Raw genomic sequence first — 25,299 nt, forward strand, 5'->3', positions numbered from 1 at the left:
TTTATGCAAGTGTGTGTGTGTGAGTGTGCTTATCGACTATGTGTAAACCGCACGGCTCACTGGCTGCCCGGTTGCTTGGTTGCAGTTCTGTCGCCGTCGCTGCTGTTATGAATGTTGTGTGTGTGTGTGTGTATGTGTGCGTATTTCGTTATATACTCAAAGGCAACGTCTGAGTGGTGTATATAATATGTACTGTTATATGTTGTATATGCCACCACCGACACCAACACCAACTCAACCACCACCACCACTGCTGAAGCTGTGGCATGCTGATAATTCAATAAGCTGCAAAAAAATGTCAACATTTTTTACGAGTTTAGCACTGCAAATTGGCATTGAATGACACATACTCAATGCATATATGTACATATGTATGTACATATGTATGTATATATTTGTATATATGTTATGTTATATTAAATATTTGCCCTGCATTTTTGCCCATATTACAGAGGCACTCAGCATTATGTAAAATGCACAAAAGTCTGGCAACGTCAGCAGCATGAGACCGCAACTGTGTTTGCTCTTATACAACAGCATCATCAACAACTCCAACTCTGATTCCAGCTCCAACTCTAGCCAGATGCCACCCAGCGGCAGGCACAACTTCATTTGCAATGCAAACGCAGCGAGTGAACTGAATTGGAGTGGATTGAAGCGTGCGTGAGAGAGTGAGAGGGAGAGAGAGAGGTGTCGCAAGCAGCGTGTCGAGTCTACCGAGTGTCGACTGTCTTGTGTAATCAACTAATTACAACGGCCGCCCAATGTCTGTAACACCAACAAACTCTCTCACACACACACACACACACACATACAGATAAAGATCCAGCTACAGCTTAGATACAGTTATAGACTCTCTGCCCGTCACCCGTCGTGCCAACAGACAATTTATCTTGTTAAAGTGACTTCTTAGCTTAAGCCACACAGCTCTTTCTCCTCCGCTCACACCACTGTACCCTCCACTTGCTGCAGAGCATTTTCGAAGAGAGCTCATCATTAGAGACAATTGAGTAGCACTCAATCGTCGAAGCCCGCCACTCAAATCAATCAATGGCACAAATGAGCGTGAGAAGGAGAGAGAGAGAGAGAGAGACAGCCGCGCGCAAAAGCTGTCCAGTTCTTTGCGCGTAAATAACTTTACCATACCGTTCCGTTTCATTTTTTTTCTGCTTCTTCTTCTTCTACTTCGCGTCTTAATGCTTTAGCAATTCGTGCAGTTATTATTCTTATTTCCGGTTCAGGATTTTTCGTTGATTTCGTCTTCACCCTGAAAGGCAAGCTCAGCGCTGCTGCCGCTGTAAATTGATACTTTTTTTTGGGTTTCACATTTTTTACCCACAGAGCGTAACGCAAAAAAAAAAAATTTATATATATATATATATATATATATATATATATATATATATATATATATATATATATATATATATATATATATATATATATATATATATATATATATAAAAAAATATTGAGACAGAAAGGGCAGCCATGCGAGTGGGAGCGAGCAGGCATACAAATTGGAAGGCGACACTTGGTCTTCTCTTCTGCATCCTCTTCATCATCTCGTCCGTGCTGTATATTAATAATGGTGGGATTTCAATTACATTACATGAATTTATTTATGCTGCAACCAAATGAAATTAGAATGACACTTCTGCGAGAAGAAGAAGACGAGAAGGAGAATTAAACGAAATAGCTCAATAAAACACACTTCGAAAAAAAAAAAAAAAAAAAAATTAAAAGTATTTTATTTGCTTAAAGCTGTTTGGAAGATACATGTAAACTTTTCTGAACTTTTACTCTTTACATGAAAAAACATGAATAATGGCGACCATTTAGAGTTCAACGATTCAAGCCAAACTTTTTTTGGGCATTCATTTAGTATTCATTCATAAACTTTTAGCCAAATGCGTCGCCTTAGCCTCGTGGTTTGAATAATTTATGCATTGGCGCGGTTTTGGGCCAAAAACTCCAATTACAATAATTAAGCAAAGCATCACAGACACCCAATATATCTCTCGCACTCACTCTCACTCTCACTCTGCTAAGCCTCCACCCACTGTGCATGCTACGGCTACACATATGCATTCACCTGAAACTCACACGCATATGCTCACACACTCTAATACATATATCCGAGTGTTTGTGTTTTGGGTCGCATCTGAGAAACAAGTTTAATGCGCTTGGCTTTTAGCGCATTAAAACAACATTTATAAATCATTTGTGTAAGCAGCCTAACCACACACGAGCACAAAACACTAACACACACACACTCTCAAAACAACATTTGCTCGTGCCGTTAATTAGAAATGCAAAAGAAATTACAATTAAACACACGCTCAAATTGCGAAATGAATATTCAAAACAAGTCATAAAATCTTATTTAAAAGCCGCTCGATTAGCCATATAAGATAACTCTTATAACTGGAAAATTAATATGTATGTAGTATAAGTAAAAAGCTGCAGTCACAAAAGAGAAAGAGGCTCTCTCTGTGTAGAGAGTGCATAGAGCGTAGAGCACAGGCTGTGAGTGGGCGCGCTTGCCATTCCGAACTCAATTGCGCTGCACGACATTGTTGGGCCACTGCTTTTGATCCCGTTAGGTGAACGAGCCTGGAAATGAAATGTCGCCTGAGCGTAGGCGCAAGCTCTGCTAGTCTAATTAGTGACTGCGCGTTCATCCTGTTGATCGGTCGTGCGTGTTGAAGAAAAAAGAGCTGAGTTAATTAAATGGCTATTAATTATACTGCGTGTGAAGAGTAATAAATCAAAGTGTTTAAAATTTGACATTTGAAATCGCTGACTCATTAATTTATAGTTAACTTGAATCTATGAAAAACTTCGATCCTGTTCTTCAATATTTAGAGCAGTAAATCAAAAATGCATTGTGCTGCTTTCGATCCCGTTAAATGTGCAATAAGAGAGAGCGTTGCAGTGCCCATGTATGCCAAGTGAAGAAGAAAGCTCTTTCATGCAATTCAGTTAGCACGCGTTTGTCCTTTTGATCGTTGCGTTTGAATGCAGAGCTAAAAATTAATTGAATTAATTTAATTGCTGTGCGTGCTTTCATTATGTTTTTCATTGTGTGCGTGCTAAGTGCTACAGTGTCATGAAGACAGAAGTGAGAGCTAGAGTAGAAGTGGGCAATAATTTAATCCTAATGTGCATATGTGAGTGGTTACAGCTTGCAAAGAGAAGAGAGCGAGAGCACTGAGTGCGAGCAGGAGAGATTGCTATAGTGTCCTATGCCACATGTAGCTTTGAATTGAGTGATAAAGAGAGAGAACGAGAACAATTTATTGAGTGTCAAAGTGAGTGAGGGCGAAAGCACATCTGAGAAGTGCGATAAAAAGACTGAAAGAGACAGAGTGAAAGCGGAGGTTTCGATAGCGCGCGGCCTTTTTGTAGAGTGGTAAGCGTGTTCTCTTTATTTACCAAAAAATTGTTTGTATAGGACTCCAATAAAAATAAACGTTGAAGGGGAAAAATTATAAAATATTGTTCGACTTTTTTTTTTTTTTAATTTATATATTATATATTTATATTGTTAATGTGTCTTAAACTGAACAATAGGAAATAATCAGCATCTATCTACATATCTACTATTTATTTCTATCTATCGACTATTTATCTACTATCTATCAGCATACTTATCCATCATCTATCTAATATTTATCTTTTTCTGTTTGGTCCAGAAGACGCTCTTATATTATTATATTATACCTCCTACAGAATCTATTCTAATGCCAAAACTCACTTGATATAAACCAAAATCAGTTTTCAGTCTAGACCAGATTTCAATGGAAAATGTTTTCCTAGTTTCATATTTCTCTATGAACTCATTAAAGCCACAAATGTTTTGCGAGCTTCATTCCACTAGTGTTGTTGCTTTGATTTCTGTTTATGCTCGTGTAATTGTAATTAATGAGTTCGTATCGAGTTACAAACAGCTATTGAAATAACCACTAGAACGAACCTGAACGAGTTCATTCATTTATCAGTTGTTCAGCTTTTTCTCCGCCCTCTCCGAGAGTTGCTCTAATTGAATTTTTCGGATGGCAAAAGTTTCGACATGTGTCCTTTCGGCTTTTTGTGGATAGCACAAAGTTTCCTGCGAGGCGCCAAGTTCTTTAATTGCAATTTGCCCTAGACGTAGTCGTAGTTTCCCCGCTTAAATGACGATTTATGTGCTTAGCATTCGGATTACATAAGGCACTAAATTGCTTTCTCTCGACTTTTTGGGGCAGCCATAAGTTGCTGCCACACCGACACAAGGTACACAATTTAATTGGCCAAATCCTACGCTTGTCGCCACATTAAGTGCCATTGATTGTGGCATTAAGCGGACAAATAACGTAGTCCCCGAAATATTACAGATGAGTTTTGGGGGACTTGGCGCTAGCTGTAATTAATTGAGATTACCATTAATATGTGATATTTGTGTTACCTAATTCGAAAAACTACGATGAGTTAAGCTGCCTTATAAGGACCTTATCTTTATCGGTAAATTATAAGAATAATAATATGAAAGACACAAATAGCTATAGATATGATTTCTGTGATATTATGTATATATGAGCATACATTATAGAAATTGGATATTTTTGACGGCCTATATAGACATTTTTTCTAATCAATCATATCTTACTGTATCTCCAATCATATCTATTACCTGATTCGTAAGGCATTCCCTTCAAAAAATATTACATAATATGCCAATTCATGCCGTACAGTTCCACCTCCAGATATCCTAGCTGGAATATCCTTAGCTAATGCATATATTTATCTCAGCGCTTTGGTTGCACATAAATCTTGTGATTTTCAGCGCCAGCTAAGCCAATTCGCACCTAATCCACCCTTAAAGGACAACACCTATCCTAACTAAGAGACGTACGGTCTACCCTTATATCCTTTCTGCCTGTTTGCCTTCGGCATATGCATTAGCTGTATGTCCTGTCGAGTCTTCTGGGACTCGTTCCTTGAAAATTGCCAATTTTCGAAATCGGAAACTTGCAAAAAAAAAAAAAAAAAAGAGAAAAAGGAATGAAATAAGGAAAAGAGGAAAAGCAAAGCAAAGGCAAAAAGAAAACAATAACAATGCATCTGAATTTCCGAGCATATCGAACCCAAAACCGACATCGACATCGACAGCGACAGAGATACCCAATTCTGAGGCCAATTCCCAATTCCGAAATTCGTAATCTTTTATTTTCCTTTTGTTTCGGACATTTTTCATTTTAAAGGGCGGACAAAGCCGAGCGGACGGACAACGGACGAGCATCGACGGTCACAGCGGGCAGATTAGGAGAAAAGGACGTCGCGACGCGTCGCTGCGAAACGACGGCCTTCACGCATTGCATTGACCTTGTGACCCGAGTTGATTAGCATCAACTCTCCATTTGACCATTAAAGTAAAAATATATGGCTTTTGTGTGTTTGTATTTGGATACTCGTATAAATAGATTTGCTTTATTCTTATCGATTATTCGCTGGTTCTTTATCAAATATTGTACACAAAATTTACATTTAACTTTCATTCATTCAACTCCAACGCTTGGTCTCTTGGCACTTACAACTAGGCATGGCCGTTAAAAACAGAATTCGTGAGCTTTCAATGTGCTTTCACGCTTTGCTTAAATATTAGCAGGCCGTTGTTTCTAAAGCTTTAAGCTTTTCATGAGCTTTGTGTGTGATTGACGTTACTATTTGATATTTGTCAAAGGTATGATGCTGCTACGCATAGAGCTCAAACTTTTCAGGAGCAATAAGAACAATTCATTTTATATGAAAGCTCTAGTCGGTTGTTTAAGCAGCAGTTGAAGCAGCTTTAAAGCCATTTTCATTTTCTAGCAGCTTTAAACGTATGCCCTAAAAACAGTTTTAAAAGTTCTTCTCTCAGCTTTAAATGCTTTTTTCTCTGTTAATCAATACAGTTAAAATCTTTTTGAGTTGTTTTAAATAGTATTTAATTTATTTATTTATTAATTTATCTGCAAATTCTTGCATTTGTTTTCACTGTCCAGCCGTTCGGCCGTTAGCAGCTTTAAAAGAGCTTTACACATTCAAACAGCTAAAAGCTTACACTTAAAGCTAGGCCTTACATAAATAAAGTACGAACAAATCTCGTATGTATACAAAAACTTAGATTTTATTGATTCTGAATCGCTGTCTCTTGCTGTCGTATAAACGTATAGCTATATCTCTATATATATATATATATATATATATATATATGTATCTATATATCTAGTTATGTAAATCGTATCATATTTATTTACAGCTTATATCCGACTTATTCTTATGTATATATACAACGTAACGGTATATGTGCTTATAAAACTAAAAACAAAATAAAAGGAAAGACCTCTTTAAATATTAATTAGTGCACAGCTTTCGCCCACGAAAACGAGGGTCGAACGAAGCGTTGCTGGCGCTGCTGGGGGTTGATTTTCCTCCTGCTAGGTGGGTGCTTGGCTGGGTGGGTTTTTCCGCCTGCTTCACTTGCTTTTGGTAAGAGGAAGCGAATTATTGTTGTTATTGTTGTTGTTGCTGGCTGCTGCTGACTTGCTGCCGGTGTTGCTGCCGCTGCCGCTGCCGCTGCTGTTGACGTTGGCTTTCGGCGTCGCTGCTGGCGTCAATTTGGTCGTTGCATGCGGCGAGCTTTTGGGACTGGCCGCCGATGCCAAGGGCTGATGCGTGGACGGCGGCGTTGGCAGCGTCACATTGGGCAGCATGGGCATCACCTGCTGCTGCCTCTGATCACCGCCAGCGCCCTCATTGGCACCGCCCGCTGCATTCCTCACCTTCTGCAGGTAATCGTTGAACACCTCGTGGCCGGCGCGCTGCATGCGCGACAGCTGCTCCATGAGGCAGGCCTGCTGATAGACGGCGGGCGCAAAGTTGAACAGCAGATTCGAGGGATTCGTTGCTGCCGCCGCCACCTGCGCCGCCTGGGCGCGCATCAGATTCTCCTTGAAGAAGTTCAAGTCCAGCTGATTGGCGCTCGAGGCGATGCTCAGCGGCGCATTCATGTGCGGATGCGGATGGGGCGGCGGCGCCATGAGCTTCAGATTCGAGTTGTTGGGGCCGCCGGAGTGATGTTTGTTGTTGCCGCTGCTGTTGCGCTTGGCTGCATTGGCCGCGTTGGCCTTGATCAGGGCCTGGCTGGCAATGCCATTGGCAGTGGCATGGGCATTGTTGGGCGACTTTTTGCTGACGGGCACCTTGTTGACTTTGTTGTTGTTGTTGCTGTGGTTGTTTGCAAAGTTGTAGGCAGCAGCGGCAGCGGCAGCATTAGCAGGAGCCGGCAACTGTTGCAGCTTTGCGGCAGGCAATTCGGCTGTGTTGCAGCTAGCTGCAGCAGAGTTCTGACGCGGCAAAATGGGTCGAAACTTTTTGGCCGCCGTCTCGCCGCAGGCCGTAGAGGCAGCGCCTGCTCCACCAGCGCCCGTCTGTCCCGACTTTGGCGACTTATTCTCGCCTGCATTGGGCGAGTGCTGGCGCTTCTCGGGGCTGGGCGTCTTCTTGCCCTCCATTTGCGCTGGCTGCTGCAGCGGCTTCAGCGTGGGCGTGGGCGTGCCCTTGGGCGACGTCTTGGGCGGCACAGTGGTCACAGCTGAGGGCGGCGTGAGCCGCGCCAGCAAATGCTGCGGCGAGGGTATTGTCTTGCTTGGCGGAGCGGGAAGTTTCACCGGCGCCATGGATGTTGCCTTCTCGCGCTCCTTCTCCTTCTCCTTCTCTTTGTCCTTGTCCACGGCGGGCTGATCGGGCAGCTTGACAATCTCAATGTAATTATTAACGGGACTCTTGTGCTTGGCATGCGCCCCATTGCTGGGCGAGGAGGCGTCACCGTTGTCACGCGATATGGTTATCGACAGCGATGATGGTATATTGATGTTGCACGAGTTGAGCAGCGATTTCACCTTCACCTGCTGCTTCTCGGGCGCATCCTCGGCGGCGGGATTGGTGTTCTGGTCCGCTTTGATGGGTGGACTAGGGAAGAGACCGCAACCGCCCAGGCCACCGCCCGCAGCTCCATTCAGCATGCTCTGCAAATAGGCGCTGGCGTTTGTTGTTGCTGTGCTTGTGGCAGCTGCCGATGTTGTTGTTGTTGTGGTTGCTGCTGCTGCTGACGACGCCGCCGTGTTTGTCGGCTTGGGCGTGTACTTGTAGGTGGGCATGGTCGGTATATTATAGTTGGGCACATATTGCGGCGAACTGGGCGAATAGATGGGCGAATTGGGCGTGTACATGGGCGTGCGGCAGCCGGGCGGCGCCTCCTTGCCCTTCGATTTGCTAAAGTTGTACAAGGCCAGGTTTAGGTAGTTGCTCGACTTGTTATTGTTGTTGTTGTTGCCAGAGTTGCTGTTGTTGTTGTTGTTGTTGCTGACGCTGTTGTTGTTGGTCTTGGGCACTGGCGGTGGGCCCATTTTGTGCTCGGTTTGCTTCGGCCCGTAGACATGCGACTTGTTCTGACCACCAATTGTCTTGATCTCGGTGCCCGCATCCTTGAGCAAACGGTTCACATCGCTGGGTATATTGGCGAAAGGATTCGGACGCGCTGCCTTTGGCAAAATGGGCTGATAGCGCTTGGCGATGGGCGTGCGATTGCCCGGTGCTGACATTTGTAGTCCTGCATGATGTCCTTGCGGTTGTGCGAAATGCGGTTGCTGCTGCTGCTGCTGCTGGTGTGGCTGCTGCAGTGGATGTGCGTGATGCTGAGGCGCGTAGATGGGCAACTGTGGTGTCTGTGGTCCATTTGTCAGCTTGCTGTTGCTGTTGCTGCTGCTGCTGCTGTTGCGTGATAGTGGAGGCTTGGCAGGAGGCGGGGGCATTAGCGGTTTGTCAGCGGCCGGCCCGTTGCTGGCGTTGACAATGGGCGTGGGCAGGCGTATTTTGAAGTCCTCACGGGGCAGTGGAGGGGACAGCTTGGGCTTCTTGGAGAGTGCCTTGACGGGCTCCTTGCTCTTACGCTTGGAGGAGGCTATCGACTTGGGCGGCATGGCGCTGGGCGGCTTCATCAGCAGGCTATCGTCCAGATGGGACTTGGATTTGTTGTTCGGTACTGGAGCAGCAGCAGCAGCGGAAGATACGCTAATCTTTGACTGCGATTGCTTCTCCGGCGACTCGACTTTCACCTTGATGGGCGTCAGAGCAAACGACTTGAGGAACTCGGACTTGGGATCCTCCAGGCAGGCGCCGCTGGTGACGCGAGGGCTGAGCACGGTGCTAACTCCATTGGGACTCAGGATGCGTTCCGTGCGTATGGTCAGCGGCGGCACGGTCAATGGGGATGGACTCTTGCGCTTACGCTCGCTGGATGAGGACGAGGGACTGCTGCTGTTGGAGGACGACTTCGGACTGCCATCCTTGTCCTTTTTGCTCTTGGAGCGTGATTCCTTCTCCGGCTTGAGCGGCTTGACGATCTCCTTGCGATCCGGATCGGACATGTTGATGATGGTGACGCTATTGTGCTTGGACAGATCAATCTTTAGCTTAATGTTGGGCTCCTCCTTGTTGTAGCCGCCAGGCGACTGAGGCGGGCACTTGGTGGTCGGACTCTTGGAGCTCGACTTTGGCGAATGATGATGATGATGTTGATGCTGATGCGAGTGCTTCTCGGGCTTCTCCACCACATTGCGATTGATGACCATCTTGAGCGACTGCTCAGTGGGCGAATGCAATTTGGGCGCAATGCGAAATTCGTCTTGGGGCTGCTCCACTTTGATGCGTGGCGATTGAGCAGGAGACGGAGTGTTGGCTGGAGCTGCTGCCAGAAGCGCTGGCGGTGACAGTGTGGGCACTTTGATAGCCAAAGGAGCCGGAGGGGGCGTGGCTGCAGGAGACACACGCTCCTGCTTCAAAGGCAGTATCTGTGGCTTGACCACCGCTGGAACAGGCTTGATCAGTGGCTTCTTTGGAGATTCGTAGACACGGAAAAAGAAGCGCATCGGCGCATCCCGCTTCCACGTGTATATATACGCTATATCCATGAGCGTATAATAATCCTGCAGCGCAATTGTCTTCACCTTGTACATGATGTCGATGCTAAAGTTGTTGGCATCAATCTCGTACTTGTCGTAGACGAACTTCTTCAAATGGCTAACACGGCACATGGCCGGACATTGCAGATAACGTGGACGCAATGTATCACCGAATTCCAGCTCCGAATCGGTATTCAATTCACTGCAAGGGGTGAAAGATGGAGTGGAAGAAACAGTAAATTAAAGAGTGTCAAAAATATAGCTTAAGTTTATTAGAGTTATTAAAAATGGGATGAACAAACGAGGAAAGAAAAGATTTGGTAGAGCTAGATCTAATCTGACTTAGTTCCTCATGATTCTACATGGAAATTGAATGGAAAATATAAATTATATTCCTAATATTCATAGCTTCTTTTAAAAAATACGAAATAAATCAAATTCAAATTTTCAAAAGTTGATCAAATATAATCGATAACTTTATAGAACTTGGATCTCTAGAAATATGCATTAAGTTCCTATCAAATCTTCTGTAATATATTAAATAGATCCCAAAAGTGAATATCAACCACCATTAAACACCAGTGAATATCGATTATAATCGATAACTCTCTTTCTACACTACATTTCATCATATATCTATATAAAAATAAAATCGATCGATAACATTCGTTCGTTTAGCACAGAAACTTACCCAAGTTCTGCATACTCCAGCGACAGCGACATATCATCGGATGGACTGAATATCAAATGCTCCGTATCATCGCCTCGCTGTTCGGGCGTGGCCAGTGCTGCCTCCTCAGGACGATCCTTGTAGAAGGCTCGCTTACGCATGAGTTCCCGTTCATAGAGGCCGGGCACGAGCTTATAGACAATCGCCTGCAGTGTGGTATCAGATCTGTAAAAGGAAGCAGAAGAAGAGGAAGAGCGCGTGGTTAGAAACGAGGTGTTGCATAATGCCCAGAGGACAGAGGCGACACACATGTGTGTGCACTCAAATGGAAAAGACAAGAAACTGAGTGAAAGGGAGAGACAGATACAAAGAGTACAGCAGAGTGCGAGGGAGAGACAGCGACAAGACCGGCTGCAATTCTCATATGATGAAAAGCGGGAAAATGAGTCGAAAATAAGAAGTCAGTCGCGCGTAGAGCAGCTAGCGACTTCCTTGGTGCAAAAGGAAGGAAGGCAACGCACACACACACACACACACACAGATGAATAGATATATATAAGGATATATTAATATATATATAGAGAGAGAGAGTGAGAGAGAGCGGGAGACAGAGAAAAAGTACAAATTAGACGGCAGATGCAATTGCTTTTATGGCACGCAACAAATGCCGCGTTCTGTGGCAGAGGCAACCGTGTGGCATGCGCTGTATTGCCGCCACACAGAGTGGTTGCTGCTGCTGGTGGTGGTGGTGGCGCACAGGAACTCGCATTAAGTCGCATTTCATAGGAAAGGAAAACAAGAAAGAATGAAGGAAAAAAAAAAAAAAAACCTCGCTCGCCTTCAATCAAAATGATTTTGTGAAAGGAATTGAACAATTGTATAGCCCAAAAGAATAAGCGAAAGGAATTTCGAGTTGAATATGGGAACATAAGCAGATGAGGGGCAGGGCGAGCACGAGGGGTCGCAGACTTAGGATCCTTGCCATGAGCCAAAAAAAAAAAAAAAAAAAAAAAAAAGAATGGAGGGAAAAAAATCACGACCAGGGTAAGATCATTTACATGCCAGCGGGCTTTGGTAACCTAATTTTATAGATGTATAGATATGCAGATAGACTATAAAAATGAAGATGTGAATTAGGATGAAGATAGACTATGAAGTGAGGATGAATATATAAAGAGACAGATAATATAATCTATAATATGTGCACGAATATTCTAGGAATATGCTTAGATTAATATATAAAAAATTATAAATAGAGATTATTATCATACAAATATTGCACAAATTCGATATAATATGGTTATGGAATGAAAGAGGAAGAAATACTTTTTTAGGTAGATTATATGAAACTGTGGCTAGATATATTCAATAAATAATAATAATACAAAAGGTTTACTCAATTGTGAGTTAAGAGGATTTCTTAACCTTGTTTAACATTTGCTCAATATTTGTGCGGATTAAAGAAAATATTGAGGTTAAACAATAGTTTATAGGTCTCAATTAACAATAAACTCAACAAACAATAATTGTGTTGAGGTTACGGATAATATAATACATTTTGGCTAAGATATTCCATATAATATATAAAATTCTGTTCACAATAATAATATTAGTAATCATAGGAATAGTATTATTCATTAAAATAGTAATAAATAAAATAGTAGTAGTAGTGTTCAGTAAAGAAGTAATATTTAAGAAAAAAAAAAAAAAAAATGAAAGAGTACTGCCGAAATATAACTAAAGAGTATTCTTAAACATTCTTAAATTCAGCAAGTTAACAGTTAGACCCAAGTTCGTCTTGTATCCCAGAATCACACATATATGTCTACACATCTCTATATCTCTACATCACCGCATCTTCTACAATACATCTCCTTATCTTAAGGTTAATCGCAATAAGTGAGGTTAAAGCTGGCATTCCAGTGATTGAATGACGCGTCGCATCAGTGAATGTGGCTAAAGGTTGTTCAGGTTAGCCACATAAATGTCACATGCGCGACATATTGGACTGAAAATACACAAGGTGTGGGTAATATCTAGTTTAGCTAAAGTCGCCCGCTTAACTCAACTGTAAAGTTTTCGCTCCCACTCTCTCTGTGTGTTTGTGTGTGAAGGATTCCTTGGGTATCGCAGCACCACAAAACTTTCGCTGTGGTTACTGTGGTTTGGACAGTCCTGCAAACTTGGCCAACAGCCGGCCAAAAGCTGTGGGTCAATCTTTAAGGGGAAATGCCAAAAGATACCTTGAATTGAATTGAATTTTCGGGCTGCTGTCGACAAAACTTGGGCGTTTGCTTAACTTTTTATGTGAAGCCTGCCAAATATTTGCACTTGCTGTCGCTGTCTAACTTCAACTGTTGCCAGCTCACTCCCACTCACGCTGAGACTCTAGTTGGCTACGCACGTTTCTAATGAAAGAGAAGCCGCGTTCGTGACGTGCGAATCAATTTAAGCTCACAGCTTTAATAAGAGACAAACCAGACCAAGGCCTGAACCTGAACCACCCGCTGCCAGGCCAGAGTTACCCCACAGCGAACACGAACACGAACACGCACACACACACATAGACACACAAACGCTATATACAAATTGGAAGTCAGGTTGAAATCTAGTCAGAGAGATAATGAATACAAAACTGAAAAGATAGTCGGAAGGCAACTGCTCACCCTCCACAGCAAGAGCTGAAGCTGAATGAATGAAGCTCGAGCTCTGCTGAGGCGGCTGCTGCTGCTGCTGCTGCCAAATGGTGTGAAGTCAGCAGAACTAACTATATAGAACAGCTAGATATATATATATATACATACATACCGACCCTATAAAACAGCAGACAAGTGGTTTTTGTACGTGGTCTCGAGTCTCCAATTAAATTTATTGCAAAACTTTATTGTTTAACCCAACAAAAAAGCAAGGAAATCAAAGAGAAAACAAAACAAAAGCCGAGTCTATTTATTTTGTTTTTATTACGTATTTTGTGCCGACCAAAAGGTAAACAAAGCCAAAACGACGAAGAAATAACAACTACAAACTGTGGACCGCCATGTTTTTTTTGTATTTTTTATATATATATATATACTTTTTTTTATTGTATTGTATGATGTGTGGCGCCCACGCCCCAAAAGACTAAATAAGAAAACAAAAAGCAGCAGTAAGCAGCAACAAAAAAAAGTGCTGCCCAACTGATAAACTGCAGGCCACAAAACGTGGCAGCATTTTGCCAAACGCATTTCCAAGAAGTAAATCGAAAAAGAAAAAAAAAAGCGACAACAACAAGAACAACAGAAGACAGAGATAATTAACGGGCGGGTCTTGTGCCGACGGCCAGAGGCAACGATAAAGACTGAGAAAAGGAAGCAGCAACAACAACTACAACAACAGAAGCAGCTGGAAACAGTCCACAAAAGCCAAAAGGCACAGACGAGACACGAAACATGAAACAGTGCCAAGCCGAGTTCCTGCTTCCTCTTAACCCGGCCAAACGAAACAACGAGTTTTGTTATTGGACTCCGAAATTGAAGACCACCAAAACGAATGGGGCAGCGGGGCGACCGGGGGGCAAAAAAGATCAGCAGCAAATTTATTTCGGATTTTAGAGTGAGAGCGATTTAGAGTGATGTAGAAGATTTCAATAAAGTGAAGACGACTTTGAAAAAAGCTCTCTACATTAATTGCATATGAATAATACTACTAAAATACTAGATATGTAAATAATACTACTGCTACAAATAATACAAATAATGCTACGTATGTAATACATTCTACATAAGAAATATTTGTTGTCATATTTGCAATTTATTCTTATATGATTAGAATGAAAAAAAAAAAAAATAAATAAATAAATAAATTAAGAGAATAAAATTTACTGTAAATAAAAATACAACAGTAAAACAGAAAAAAAATTAAGAAAATTAATAAAAATAAATCAACAACAAAGCAAAAAGAAAATGAAGTTTTTTCTTTTATATATTTATATTCATATTTTCAACATTAAAATGAATGAAATAAAATTGATTTAAAAGAGAAATATTAAAATAGACAAGTAAATAGACTTTTATATATTTATAGTATTTAAATACGGTATATAAATTACAAGAAGAAAATATTTCGTATATTTAAATGAAATTCAAATTAAATAAAGATGGTGATAAAAAAAAAATACTACTTAACAAAAGATTCAAACTGTTTTTATTGCTGACAAAAATTCCAATAAATATTTACTTTTACTTCTGTAAATAATTTGAGGCCATAAATAACAGTTATTTTCAGTCAGAAGCTCTATTAAAGTCAAAATCTAATCTATATCAAGAGCTTATCTCGCACAACGAGCTATTCAACTGCATTAAACTCTTGCCCTGCGCAGACAAATGGAGGCTGCCGCTGTGCTCTTATATTATCTAATTGCAGTTGTCAGCAACAGATACAAATATATATAGGAGGAGATACATATAGAGAGAGAGATATCTATCTTTATATCTTTGTGAATTGCGTCTTTTACTTACTTGATGTTGGGCTTGGCATTGTTGATGACCATCTCGCAGCGAGGACAATAGCGCTCCTTGCGCAGGTGATTGATGAGGCAACTGTGGCAGACTGCAATCAAAATAGACAAGAAAAAGAAAGAGAGAGAGAGAGTGAGTTAGATACTGGGCGAGACAGTGATGAAGAGCTGCGAATAAAACAGTTACAAATTGTGCGCTGTGTTGCGTTGGGTCGCCTAGAAATTATACAAATTTATGTAAAACCTTGGCAAAAATAATTCCCCTAGTGTTCGTTACGCACGCAGCTTGCTAAGGCTTATGCCACGCCCACACTCACACACAACAGTTACCCAAAATGGATATACGATGTACCAAAAAAAGAAGAGAATAAATAGGAAATGCAAAAGCAACGCAATCCAGCTATTCAATTCGAACGTGCCACACGAGAAAAAGCTACAAACAAAAAATTGTGCAAAAAAATCGTATAAAACTTTTTTAAAGCTTAAAGCTCGACTATGAGATACTCTGTATTTGAGTTACTGGAGGGACTTGCCTTAAGAAGCTGAAATATTGAGACGAAGTATGAAGTAAATATTTAATATAAATTAATTTAAGTAGCTTAAGTGAGCTAAACAAGGGATCTCTTAGAATCCGTATGTATAGCTCAATTATGGTCAGGTAATGCTCATTAAGTTAACTCAAATATGGTCATCCTAAATTTCATGGTAGATTTTCTCATATATACAAAATTTTAAATGAAAATGGAAAATAGTTTGGAATTACATTATAAAAATTCAGATTAAAATGAGAATTTATATTAATTTAATTATTATTTTTGCCTCTTCCTTTTTTAATTAATTCTTTCTGCTCTCTTTCTACCCCCTTCAATCTACTATAGCATTAATATAAAGCTCCTTTTTTTAATGCAATTATACACGTCATTTTCAACTACATAACGCCCACATCACGCACAGAGTACGTGCATACCCCATTTCCCTTCACTCGCAGCGTGGTATGAAACGAAAGAAAAAAGTTTGTTTTGACTTTAACGTCAATGGCAGTCCGTCTGTTTGTCTGTCTGATGCTGTGCGTCCCCGTCCGTCCGTTCGGTACAACTGTCACCCAAGCGACAGCAACATGCAGCAAAGTGAGACAGAGACTGGAGACTGGACCCAGACAGGATACAGCAGAAGCAGCAGCAGCAGCAACAGTGAAGAGGGGTAAAACGAGAGAAGGGGCAAATATGGAGCAATAGGTAGACGGGGCTGGCCTGGCCTGGGCTGGGCTGGGCAACACATTCGCAGCGCCTGTTACGCTTGTCTGTCAGTCCAAAAGACATGGATGGTAAAAAAAAATGACATTACTACGAGCTTGCTCTTCAGAGGCTTCAGCCTGTTGTCAGTTGGGTGGTTCGGGGCTGGTGCGAGACGAAAATGGCCTCGAGTCAGAGGCGAGTGCAACACAGTTAACAAAAATAGCAGGACAAATAAAATAAAAGCAGAGCAACAGCTGCTGCTGGCAGCCATTCGGTGCGCTGCGAATGGCCAATGGAACGGGGTGGCAACGCTGCCAGGAGTAGAACTATCAGCAGCAGCAGCAGTAGCGCGCACCAGTCAACAACATGTGGCACTGTGGAGCTGTGAGTGCAACAGATTTAAATGTGCCTCGGGAGCAACATGAAATGCCAATCGGCACATGTGGTTAGACAGATTTACTGACTGACTGACTGGCTGGCCAACTGATTGACAGATTGAATGAAGGCTAACTGCATTTTGCGTCGGATGCGCAGTTAATCGAATGCCATAATTTGTCTGCTAGTTGATGTCTCTAATTTGTGCATAAAACGAAGAAATTGCCAGCGATTGTGGAATATGACAAGCAAATGCAAAGATAAATGCCACTGATCTGGCAACACTGAATGACATGTGGATAATTAAGTTGGCAGCGCTAGAATGAAGTAAACTATTTAGCATTTTTTGCATTGTTGAAAGAACTTTGTCCAATTGTTGGATACAATTTTGCATAACTGGGCGAATTTCTCGATTTTGTACCATATGGCAACACTGAATGACATGCATTCAATAAGTTAGTGTATAAGCCAGACCTGGAAGCATTTATTGTAATGTTGTATGGAATTTGACTAACTGTTGGATCATATTTCGGTTATACTTAAGCTTATTTCTTACTTCTTTGCCATCTGGCAACGCTGAATGACGTGATCATTGAGTTGGTTGAACAAAAGCTAAATTTTTAACTATTTCTTGCATTCAAAGAACTTTCTCTAATGATTGTATTAAATTTTCCTCAAACTTCAAAATAAATTTCTAATTTCTAAACTATCTGGCAACGCTGCAAAAGTACTCCAAATGTTTAATAGCTCACTTTACCTATTATCCCTTTAACTATTTAAATGACGAGCTACAATAAATTGTGGACATCTTGCCAAAACATAAAGCACATTCCAAGCGAGTTAAGTTGGCTGCTTTAACTCTTGAACTTGTTAAGTTGGCTGCGCTAGCATAAAAATTTCGTTCAATAAAACCAAATTGCATTTGTGTGCGCCAAATTGAAAGTCAACAAAAGAGCGAAAAATGTCGCCGTGGAAAAGCGTGAAAAGCGTGCTGCCACTAAAAAAAAACCAAAAAACTGAAAAACTGTAGCTTGAACTCGAACCGGAAATTGAAGTAACATAAAAATCGTTCAAAAGACAACTAAAACGTTGCTTTTTCTTTAAACCCGTCTGGGTCTAATCGAGCAAGAGAGCGAGAGGGAAGTAGAGAGGGAGAGCGGGCAGAATGGGTAGAGTCAGGGTGTCTCAGTTTTCCACTTGAAAGTTGTCTGATTTATGGTTCAGCAGTTATTAAGCTTGAGCATCCTCGCAGAACCATTTGTAATTATTTAGTCAGACATATGTGCCATACATCTAACTCCATTCCGGCTCTCTAGACACAAGCATACTTGCGGCTATATAGCGAGCCTGTGTTTTTCGACCTATGCTAAACAGAGTGAGCCAGAGCCGGAGCCGGAGTCTGCAGATGAGGAAGCTGCAACAGCAGCAGCAGCAGCAGAAGCGGCAGCATCGGCATCAGCAGGCTCATTAATGTTGCCCATTAACTTATCGTCAAGGCAGCATCTGGCTTGGCGTCTATGGCAGAGCACAGACAGGGTAAGCACGGGGGGTAGGCTGAACTTTTGCCTGTTAGTATACCCTGTAATAATTGGAAAATAGATAAGAGGAGATTGTAATGTGTTGCTTGGGAATGTCACCATGTAATGGTCTATATTGCATCCATAATATTTGTTAAATATCTTCCTAAGATCCAATAAATATTTTGTTTTATTATTTTTTAATCGATAAATAATATAAATATCTATTCCGCTCTTCAATTTACTCAATTAATTTTTATATAATATATATATCAAACTTGAATATAATTCGATTTTACTTCTGAAACTCAATCGATAAATACCGCTCCTTAAGAAATTTGTTTTAAAACACAATCGATAACTATCGATTATTTGCCTAGAATAACCATTACTAGAGCAAATGCTGCATTTAAATGCTATATGTCTATATATTTTCTATATAGTTTCTTTCTATATACTATTTTATTTCTGTCAATGACCTACAATCCATTTCCCATATAAAATCGATTTTTTATTATAACCGAAATTCATTTGAATCAGCCTATCTGTAAGAAACTTGATAATGATAATCTGACATTTCTCATTTTCATAATCATGAAATATATTTAAGATGTATCTCCCTCAACCACAATCGATAAATATCGATTTATGACCACCATACTTTACTATTTATATTATTTTTCTTTTTAAGCTCCGATAAATTAATTTGAACTGCTTCCTTTGAAACACAGACTGCAACGGATGTTAATTTTCTCACAGGGTATTTGGCAGAGTCGAGAGCCCTTTCCTATTCGCTTGGCTAACTACTTCTAATTAGCTTTTGCGCCTAGCCGCCAAGTGCCAAGGATTCGCGGTATCTAAGGGTGTCTTAGAAGGGGGGGTTCGATTTTTTTTTTTTTTTTTTTGCTTTTTCTCGTCTCTATCTCTATCTTGGTCTTTTGGTACTTACACGAGTGCAAACATTCCACGATGGTCGTCGCATTGATCAGATAGCCTTGGCACAAGTGGCAGATGATGTGGGCATTGACGGCCGTTAGAAGTACGGGGCGTGGCGTTGTCGTCATCATCAATGATGTCGTTGCAGCAGCAGCAGCAGCAGCCGCAGCGGCAGCATCAGCAGCAGCAGCTTGTGGCGCCTCTTCGTTGGCGCAATGCTCTTCGTCGGCGGAGGCGCCACCGTTGCTGTTCGCATCCTCAATGTTCGACCAAGCGGAGGAGGATGAAGACGACGAGGATGATGAGGAGGAGAATGATGAGCATGACGAGGCAAATGCTGAACTGTTGTTGTTGTTATTGTTGTTGGTGATGGTGGTGGAGCCCTCAGCCGCCGCAGTTGTTGCTGGAGGTGTTGCTTCTTTCTTAATGCTGTTGTTGTTGTTGTTGCAAGCATGCAATGCCTTTGCTGTTGTTGTTGTGAATGCATTAGTTACAGTTGCTGCTGTTGTTGTTGTTGCTGCTGTTGCGTTTTCACTTTTTACTTTAATGCTGTTTGCTGCGCTTTTTTGCTGTTGTTGTTGCTGCTGCTGTTGTTGCTGTTGCTGCTGCTGTTGTTGCTGTTGCTGCTGCTGTTGTTGCTGTTTCTGCTGCTGCTGTTGTTGTTGTTGCTGCTGCTGTTGTTGCTGTTGCTGCTGCTGCTGTTGTTGTTGTAGTTGTTGCTTCTGCATTTGAATTTTATCAACACTTGTCGCCGTTATATTTATTGCAAGCTTTTTGCTGTTATTGTTGTTATGGTTGTTGTTGCTGTTATTATTGTTATTGTTGTTGTTGCTATTTGCATTGCTGGCAAAGCTTTTGCCCGCTTTTGTTGCTTTAGTCGCCATTGCCAGTGTTGATAAATGCTGCGACTGCGACGCCGACGCAGCAGCTGGCTTTTGTGTATGCGCCATTGTTGGTGTTGTTGTTGCCGTTGCCGTTGCTGTTGCTGTTGCCTTCGACTCCGGCGTCATCATAATAATAATAATAATAGAAGTTGCGCTAAAATTCGCTTTTGTTTTCTGCAAGGAAAGAGAAAAAAACGTGGAAATTTAATATGCAGCCAAACGACAAATAACAAATGCAAATATCAACATACACACACACACTCATACGCTAATAGACACACACATGTACGTATACTAATGCACACATATGCATATGCATGAATGGCAAAAAGAGAACAGCGCCAGCAGAGTAGGGGTATTCATGCTGTGAGCATAAAAAAATAAGAGCTATAATGCTTATAGAGTGCCAGGCACACATACATACATACATATACCATAAGAGGTACAACACTATAAATTAATACAGTTGGCACTAGATAAGTGGAGCTTACAATAAATAAAAAACTTAGTAGTATAACTAGAAAATAATTTTAATATATTTTGATAATAACAAATGATTTTATATGATTTACCACATATATGTCTGAAGGAACCAATTTTAATTTAATAAAAAAATATTATGCTTTAAATTAAAATTTGTTTTTATTATTTAATTAAATTTATTTCTAATTTAAATTTTTTAATTTTTTTATAATTATTATTTAGTTAATTTTAAATTTAATTTAATTTTTAAAGTAAATACAACCTACAGCAATTAAATTTTACGCTTTTATTTAAGTTTTAAAGCTTCTGAATATAAATGTATGTATGTTTGAATTTTAAAAGCTGTTTAAAATATATGAGAATACCAAATTTGCTTTCCCTCTTCGCTTTAGACCTGCACAACTATGCTTTGAAATTGTTAGCTTTCCACTTAGCGAGCTCTTACTGTGCACTCCACTCCCTGCAACAGCTTCAAATAATCCTTAAATACAATATGTAAACACAATAAAAATACGTTTCAAGTTGCCAAACACAGACACAAGCTCACACACACACGCACACACACATGCACAGAGAAATCTTAAATTTCCACTCGTAGCATTTTCAATGGAAAAACATAAAGAAATGTTTGTTTTTTTTTTCTCTCTCCCTCTCACACTCCATAAAGTCGTTGGCCTCGTGCATTTTGTGCTGATTGTGAAAATGTTAAATAAAATAAAAGATAAAACTCAGCAAGCAGCAGAAGCAGCAACAGCTGTTTTTTCTTCTTCTTTTTCATTTCACTGTCAATCCATCTGTATATAAATGCATAATGATAAGAAAATAGTGAAAAATAAGCAGACTCAACCACATAAACTGAACACGAGTTGTGGTCCATAAACAGAAGAAAAAAATTTAAAAAAAAAAAAAAAAACTCGAAAAATATAAACTCAATGTTAAACAGAAAATCTCATGTTAAATTCATCAATTTCGCATATTTGGAGCTGCCACGCCCCCCATTTGCCATATTCGTAATTGAAAGTCAAAACTGTTAAATCACTGGCCAAAAGAAGAGGCTGTGTTTCATGATATATGTATGTATACAAATATACATATATTTTTATGTGCAATCAGTTGATGGATAATGGATGCTTGCTCCACACTGGCTTCCCCTTGCCCCGTCTGACACTCTATCGCTCACTCTGTTTCCCTCCCTTCACCAGTTGCCAAGGGAATGTTAACGACTGCCGAGCGACCCTCTACACACACACACACACACACACACATACGTATGTATATATACACGTATACTACTGCAAATTGCATTGGCACTCAAAGGGGAGCCCAGATAAAAAGGGATAGAGCGCGAGAGAGGTAGAGTTAAAAGTCAGATAAGTTGGGTTATGTACGGCTTTTTTTGTTTTGTATTTGGTGAAATGAAAATGGCCTGAAATTGAACTCCCCAAAAGCACAAATATGAGTGCGGAATATTAAAAAAAAAAAAAACTTTATAATTTCAAGTTGTTTTTGCATCAACGCGCGCCAGCAAAAACTTTTACTCAAAACTTTTCACAGTAAGAGCCAAACTCTGCCTCTCCTTCTCTTGCTCTTGCTCACTCACTCACAAAATGTAAATATGAATGAATATGAAATGTATTCAGGGACGCGCACAAGCACAAGCACGAACGGAGCTGCCTTTAAAATCCTTTTTACATAAAATTTAAGTGTGCACACACACACATACACACACGGACACACATTCACCCATACACGCACACAGCGTACCCATGTTTAACCCTTCCTAACAGCAGCGGCAACAACAACTATAGCTCTCAGTGGTAGAGCGCGCGCAAAAAAAAAAAATAAAATAAGAGTACGAAAAATGAAAAGGATAAAAAAAAAAAGTTAAATACAAGCAAGCAGCGGAATTTCACGTGAGTTAACGTTCGAGAACAAAAGCGCGGCCTGCGCGACTGCAGCAATGCGCTACGCAAGGGTCAGTGTTTGTGAAATGCAAAGGGTAGGGTGAATGCGATAGCGACCAAGACTTTATCTCCTTTCCCACACACAGAGACGTACACATTCACACGCACTGCTTTCCATTCAGCGACGAAATAAAGTAAAGCAGTTAAAAATGTGCAATTTTACTGTATTTGTTAATATGTATGTGTACGCAGAGCATATTTATGTAAAATAGTAATAACAGCATGTAAAGCGCGCACACGTATGTGTATATATATATGTGCAAGCTCACTTGCCAATCGCAAATTTACACTTTCTGTGAATGTATGTGTCTGTGTGTAAAGAGGGGGGCACAAAAAGCTGTTGCTGTCGCCGCTACTGTTTTGGTTTGCAGCTACTTTCCGCTGCTACTTCACTTACTTCCCTCTGCTAGCAACCGAGGGCATGCTGGAGTGAGAGTTGCGAGCGAGTGTGAGTGTGAGTGATTTTTTTTTCTTAATTTGGGTAAAGACAGCGAGTGAGAGAGAGAGAGGTAGGGAGCGTTAGCAGCGCAACAGCTGTGTGCCGACAGGCAGACGGCAGCAGTACTGTAAAATGTTAGTGGAGCAGAGAGAAAAAAAGAGCATATAATTTGCAATTGCACATCTTGCTTTGGCCTGCTTGTGTGTTGTTATTTTTACCTGAGTACAAATTTGACGGCTAATCCAGTTGAGTGCGCGGCATTTTTGTGTTGTTGTTTTTATCCAATTGCTGCAAGAAGTAAACGTAATCCAAAACGCGATGCAGCCGTTAATAATGTTGTTGCTGTTGTTGTTGTAATAATCCAAACTGCAGTTATTGGCATATTTGCTCACGCACACTTTCACAAATATATACACACAAATACATATAAATATATATACTCATCGCCGTTTCGTTTTAATTAGATTTTCAACAATTTATCTTGTGCCTTTCTTTCTTCAGCTTCGGCTTCAGCTTCAGCTGTTTGCGTTGCTACGTTTTATTGCTTGCTTTACACTTTACTCCTCTGCTTCGTTGCTTTTGATATTTCTCAACACAAAACACTCACACACACACACAATCGCACACAGCATAGAAACTCGAGCTCTGCTGCGGCTGTCACTTTAGGTTATTTGCTTTCGTGTGCACCTTTATTGTGTATTATGCTTTGCCTTATGTTTTCTGCACACGCACACATTGACGAACGCCGCTGCTGACGCGAACTGCGACTGCGACGTTTACATAGACGTCGTCGTGTATATAAGCACAGGCTGTTTGCTGCCTTCTGATATCGTCGTCGTGTTGTTGTTGCTGCGGCATTTGTCACACGAGACACAAAGGAAATTTCTAGCTTTTGTACAAGCAATGCGTTTTAATACTTTAGTTACTTTCACTTTGTATTATTTAATAATTATATATAAATTTTAAAAATTATTTATTTATTTATTGTTGTATATTACACTAAAAGGTATGTAATACGCTTGGCAGTTGAAGCAATTCAATAATTTGGCGATGAAAAATGCGCGTACGTCCGTTCAGCTCAACGTTCCATGTTCAACTGACGAAACGACACGACGGCTGCGACGCTGACACGCTGCCAACGCTGTCTTTATTTACTTGCGCAGTCGCCGCACTCATACACATACGCAACGCCTATTTACATTGACGGCGGCCAACTGCCTGCCCTCTGCTGCCGTTTTTTACGTTTTCCTTTTTCTCTACTGCGCGCTCAGTGGCTGCCACAATACTATCTCGCTCGCACACTAACTCTCACTGGGCGTGCAACTGCTGCGCACTCGCTCTCGCTTACACTCGTTGATTTTTGTTGCGTTGGTCTCTTTTGCTGCTCTCATACGGCAAACGAAAACGGCGACGGCTTTTATATCTCATTCGTTGCTGGCGACCGCGAAACGAACCGTTCTCGTTCGAAGTTGGCTTTACACTGAGTTGGCGACGTCTGGTCGTTGTCGTTGTTTGCTGTTGCTTTGCTGTTTGCCTTTTGGCTCTTCTGCTGTGCCTGCTTTTTCTTTGTTTCTTCGACTCACGCTGTCGCCGCTGCCCATATACATACATACCGACATTTGTGTGAAAGGAAAGGGCTGTTGGCTATCTCTTAGTCGACGCCGTCGAACCGTATATAAGGCTTATATATTAAATACTTTATGTTCATGTTGTTTAAGCGGCGTGTGTGTGTGTGTGAGTGTGTGTATATGGTATGTGGCGTGGGTTACCCTTCAGTTTGAGTGCGTATAAATATATATACATATGTGTGTGTTAAGTATATAATACGCATTTTTGCTTTGATCTCTGCTCAGAGCACGGATGTGTGGAAGTATATACCATGTACGTGTGTGTATAAAGAGGAATGTAAGATATGCAATTGGATATGTATGCGTGTGTATGTGGTTATATAAATACGTTTGAAGATTGAAACAACTGAAGAAAAAGTGTGTACATACATAAATATGTATCTATTTACAGGCGTATTTATATAAAAAGATTTGTATGTATGCATATCATATTCGAACATACATAAGGGTAGTTGTATCTCATATGTAATTCATTTTATGTATATCCATTAATCCCAGGTGTTTCCAGCAGCAACCATTGGCCTCAAGTCCTGTTTCTGCGTCGCCAGTGTTGCTGCACAATCTCACATTGAGATGTCAAGGCTCAGGTGACAAGCAAACAACCAATTAGTCAACTTTTGTATATGCAATATACGTAATACTACACTTACTTACAATAAATATACAAATTTCTGAATTATTATTTGG

At 40.9% G+C, this 25,299-nt stretch overlaps 1 protein-coding gene across 1 annotated transcript; it reads right to left on the minus strand.

The window, feature by feature from the left end:
* Positions 1–5,944: 5,944 nt before the first annotated feature.
* Psc (Posterior sex combs) lies at positions 5,945–24,476 on the minus strand. Its single transcript, XM_089469551.1, has 5 exons — positions 23,203–24,476; positions 19,228–20,272; positions 15,153–15,243; positions 10,678–10,881; positions 5,945–10,188 (listed from the first exon to the last, which is right to left on the minus strand). The coding sequence occupies exons 2-5, from the start codon at positions 20,225–20,227 to the stop codon at positions 6,501–6,503; spliced, it is 4,983 nt and encodes a 1,660-aa protein (XP_089325677.1). The 5' UTR covers positions 20,228–20,272; positions 23,203–24,476; the 3' UTR covers positions 5,945–6,500.
* Between the last annotated feature and the right edge of the window lie 823 nt (positions 24,477–25,299).

The sequence above is a fragment of the Drosophila arizonae genome, chromosome 5, assembly GCF_054131065.1.
Source record: "Drosophila arizonae isolate 15081-1271.41 chromosome 5, UAZ_ARI_1.0, whole genome shotgun sequence".
Lineage (NCBI taxonomy): Eukaryota > Metazoa > Arthropoda > Insecta > Diptera > Drosophilidae > Drosophila > Drosophila arizonae.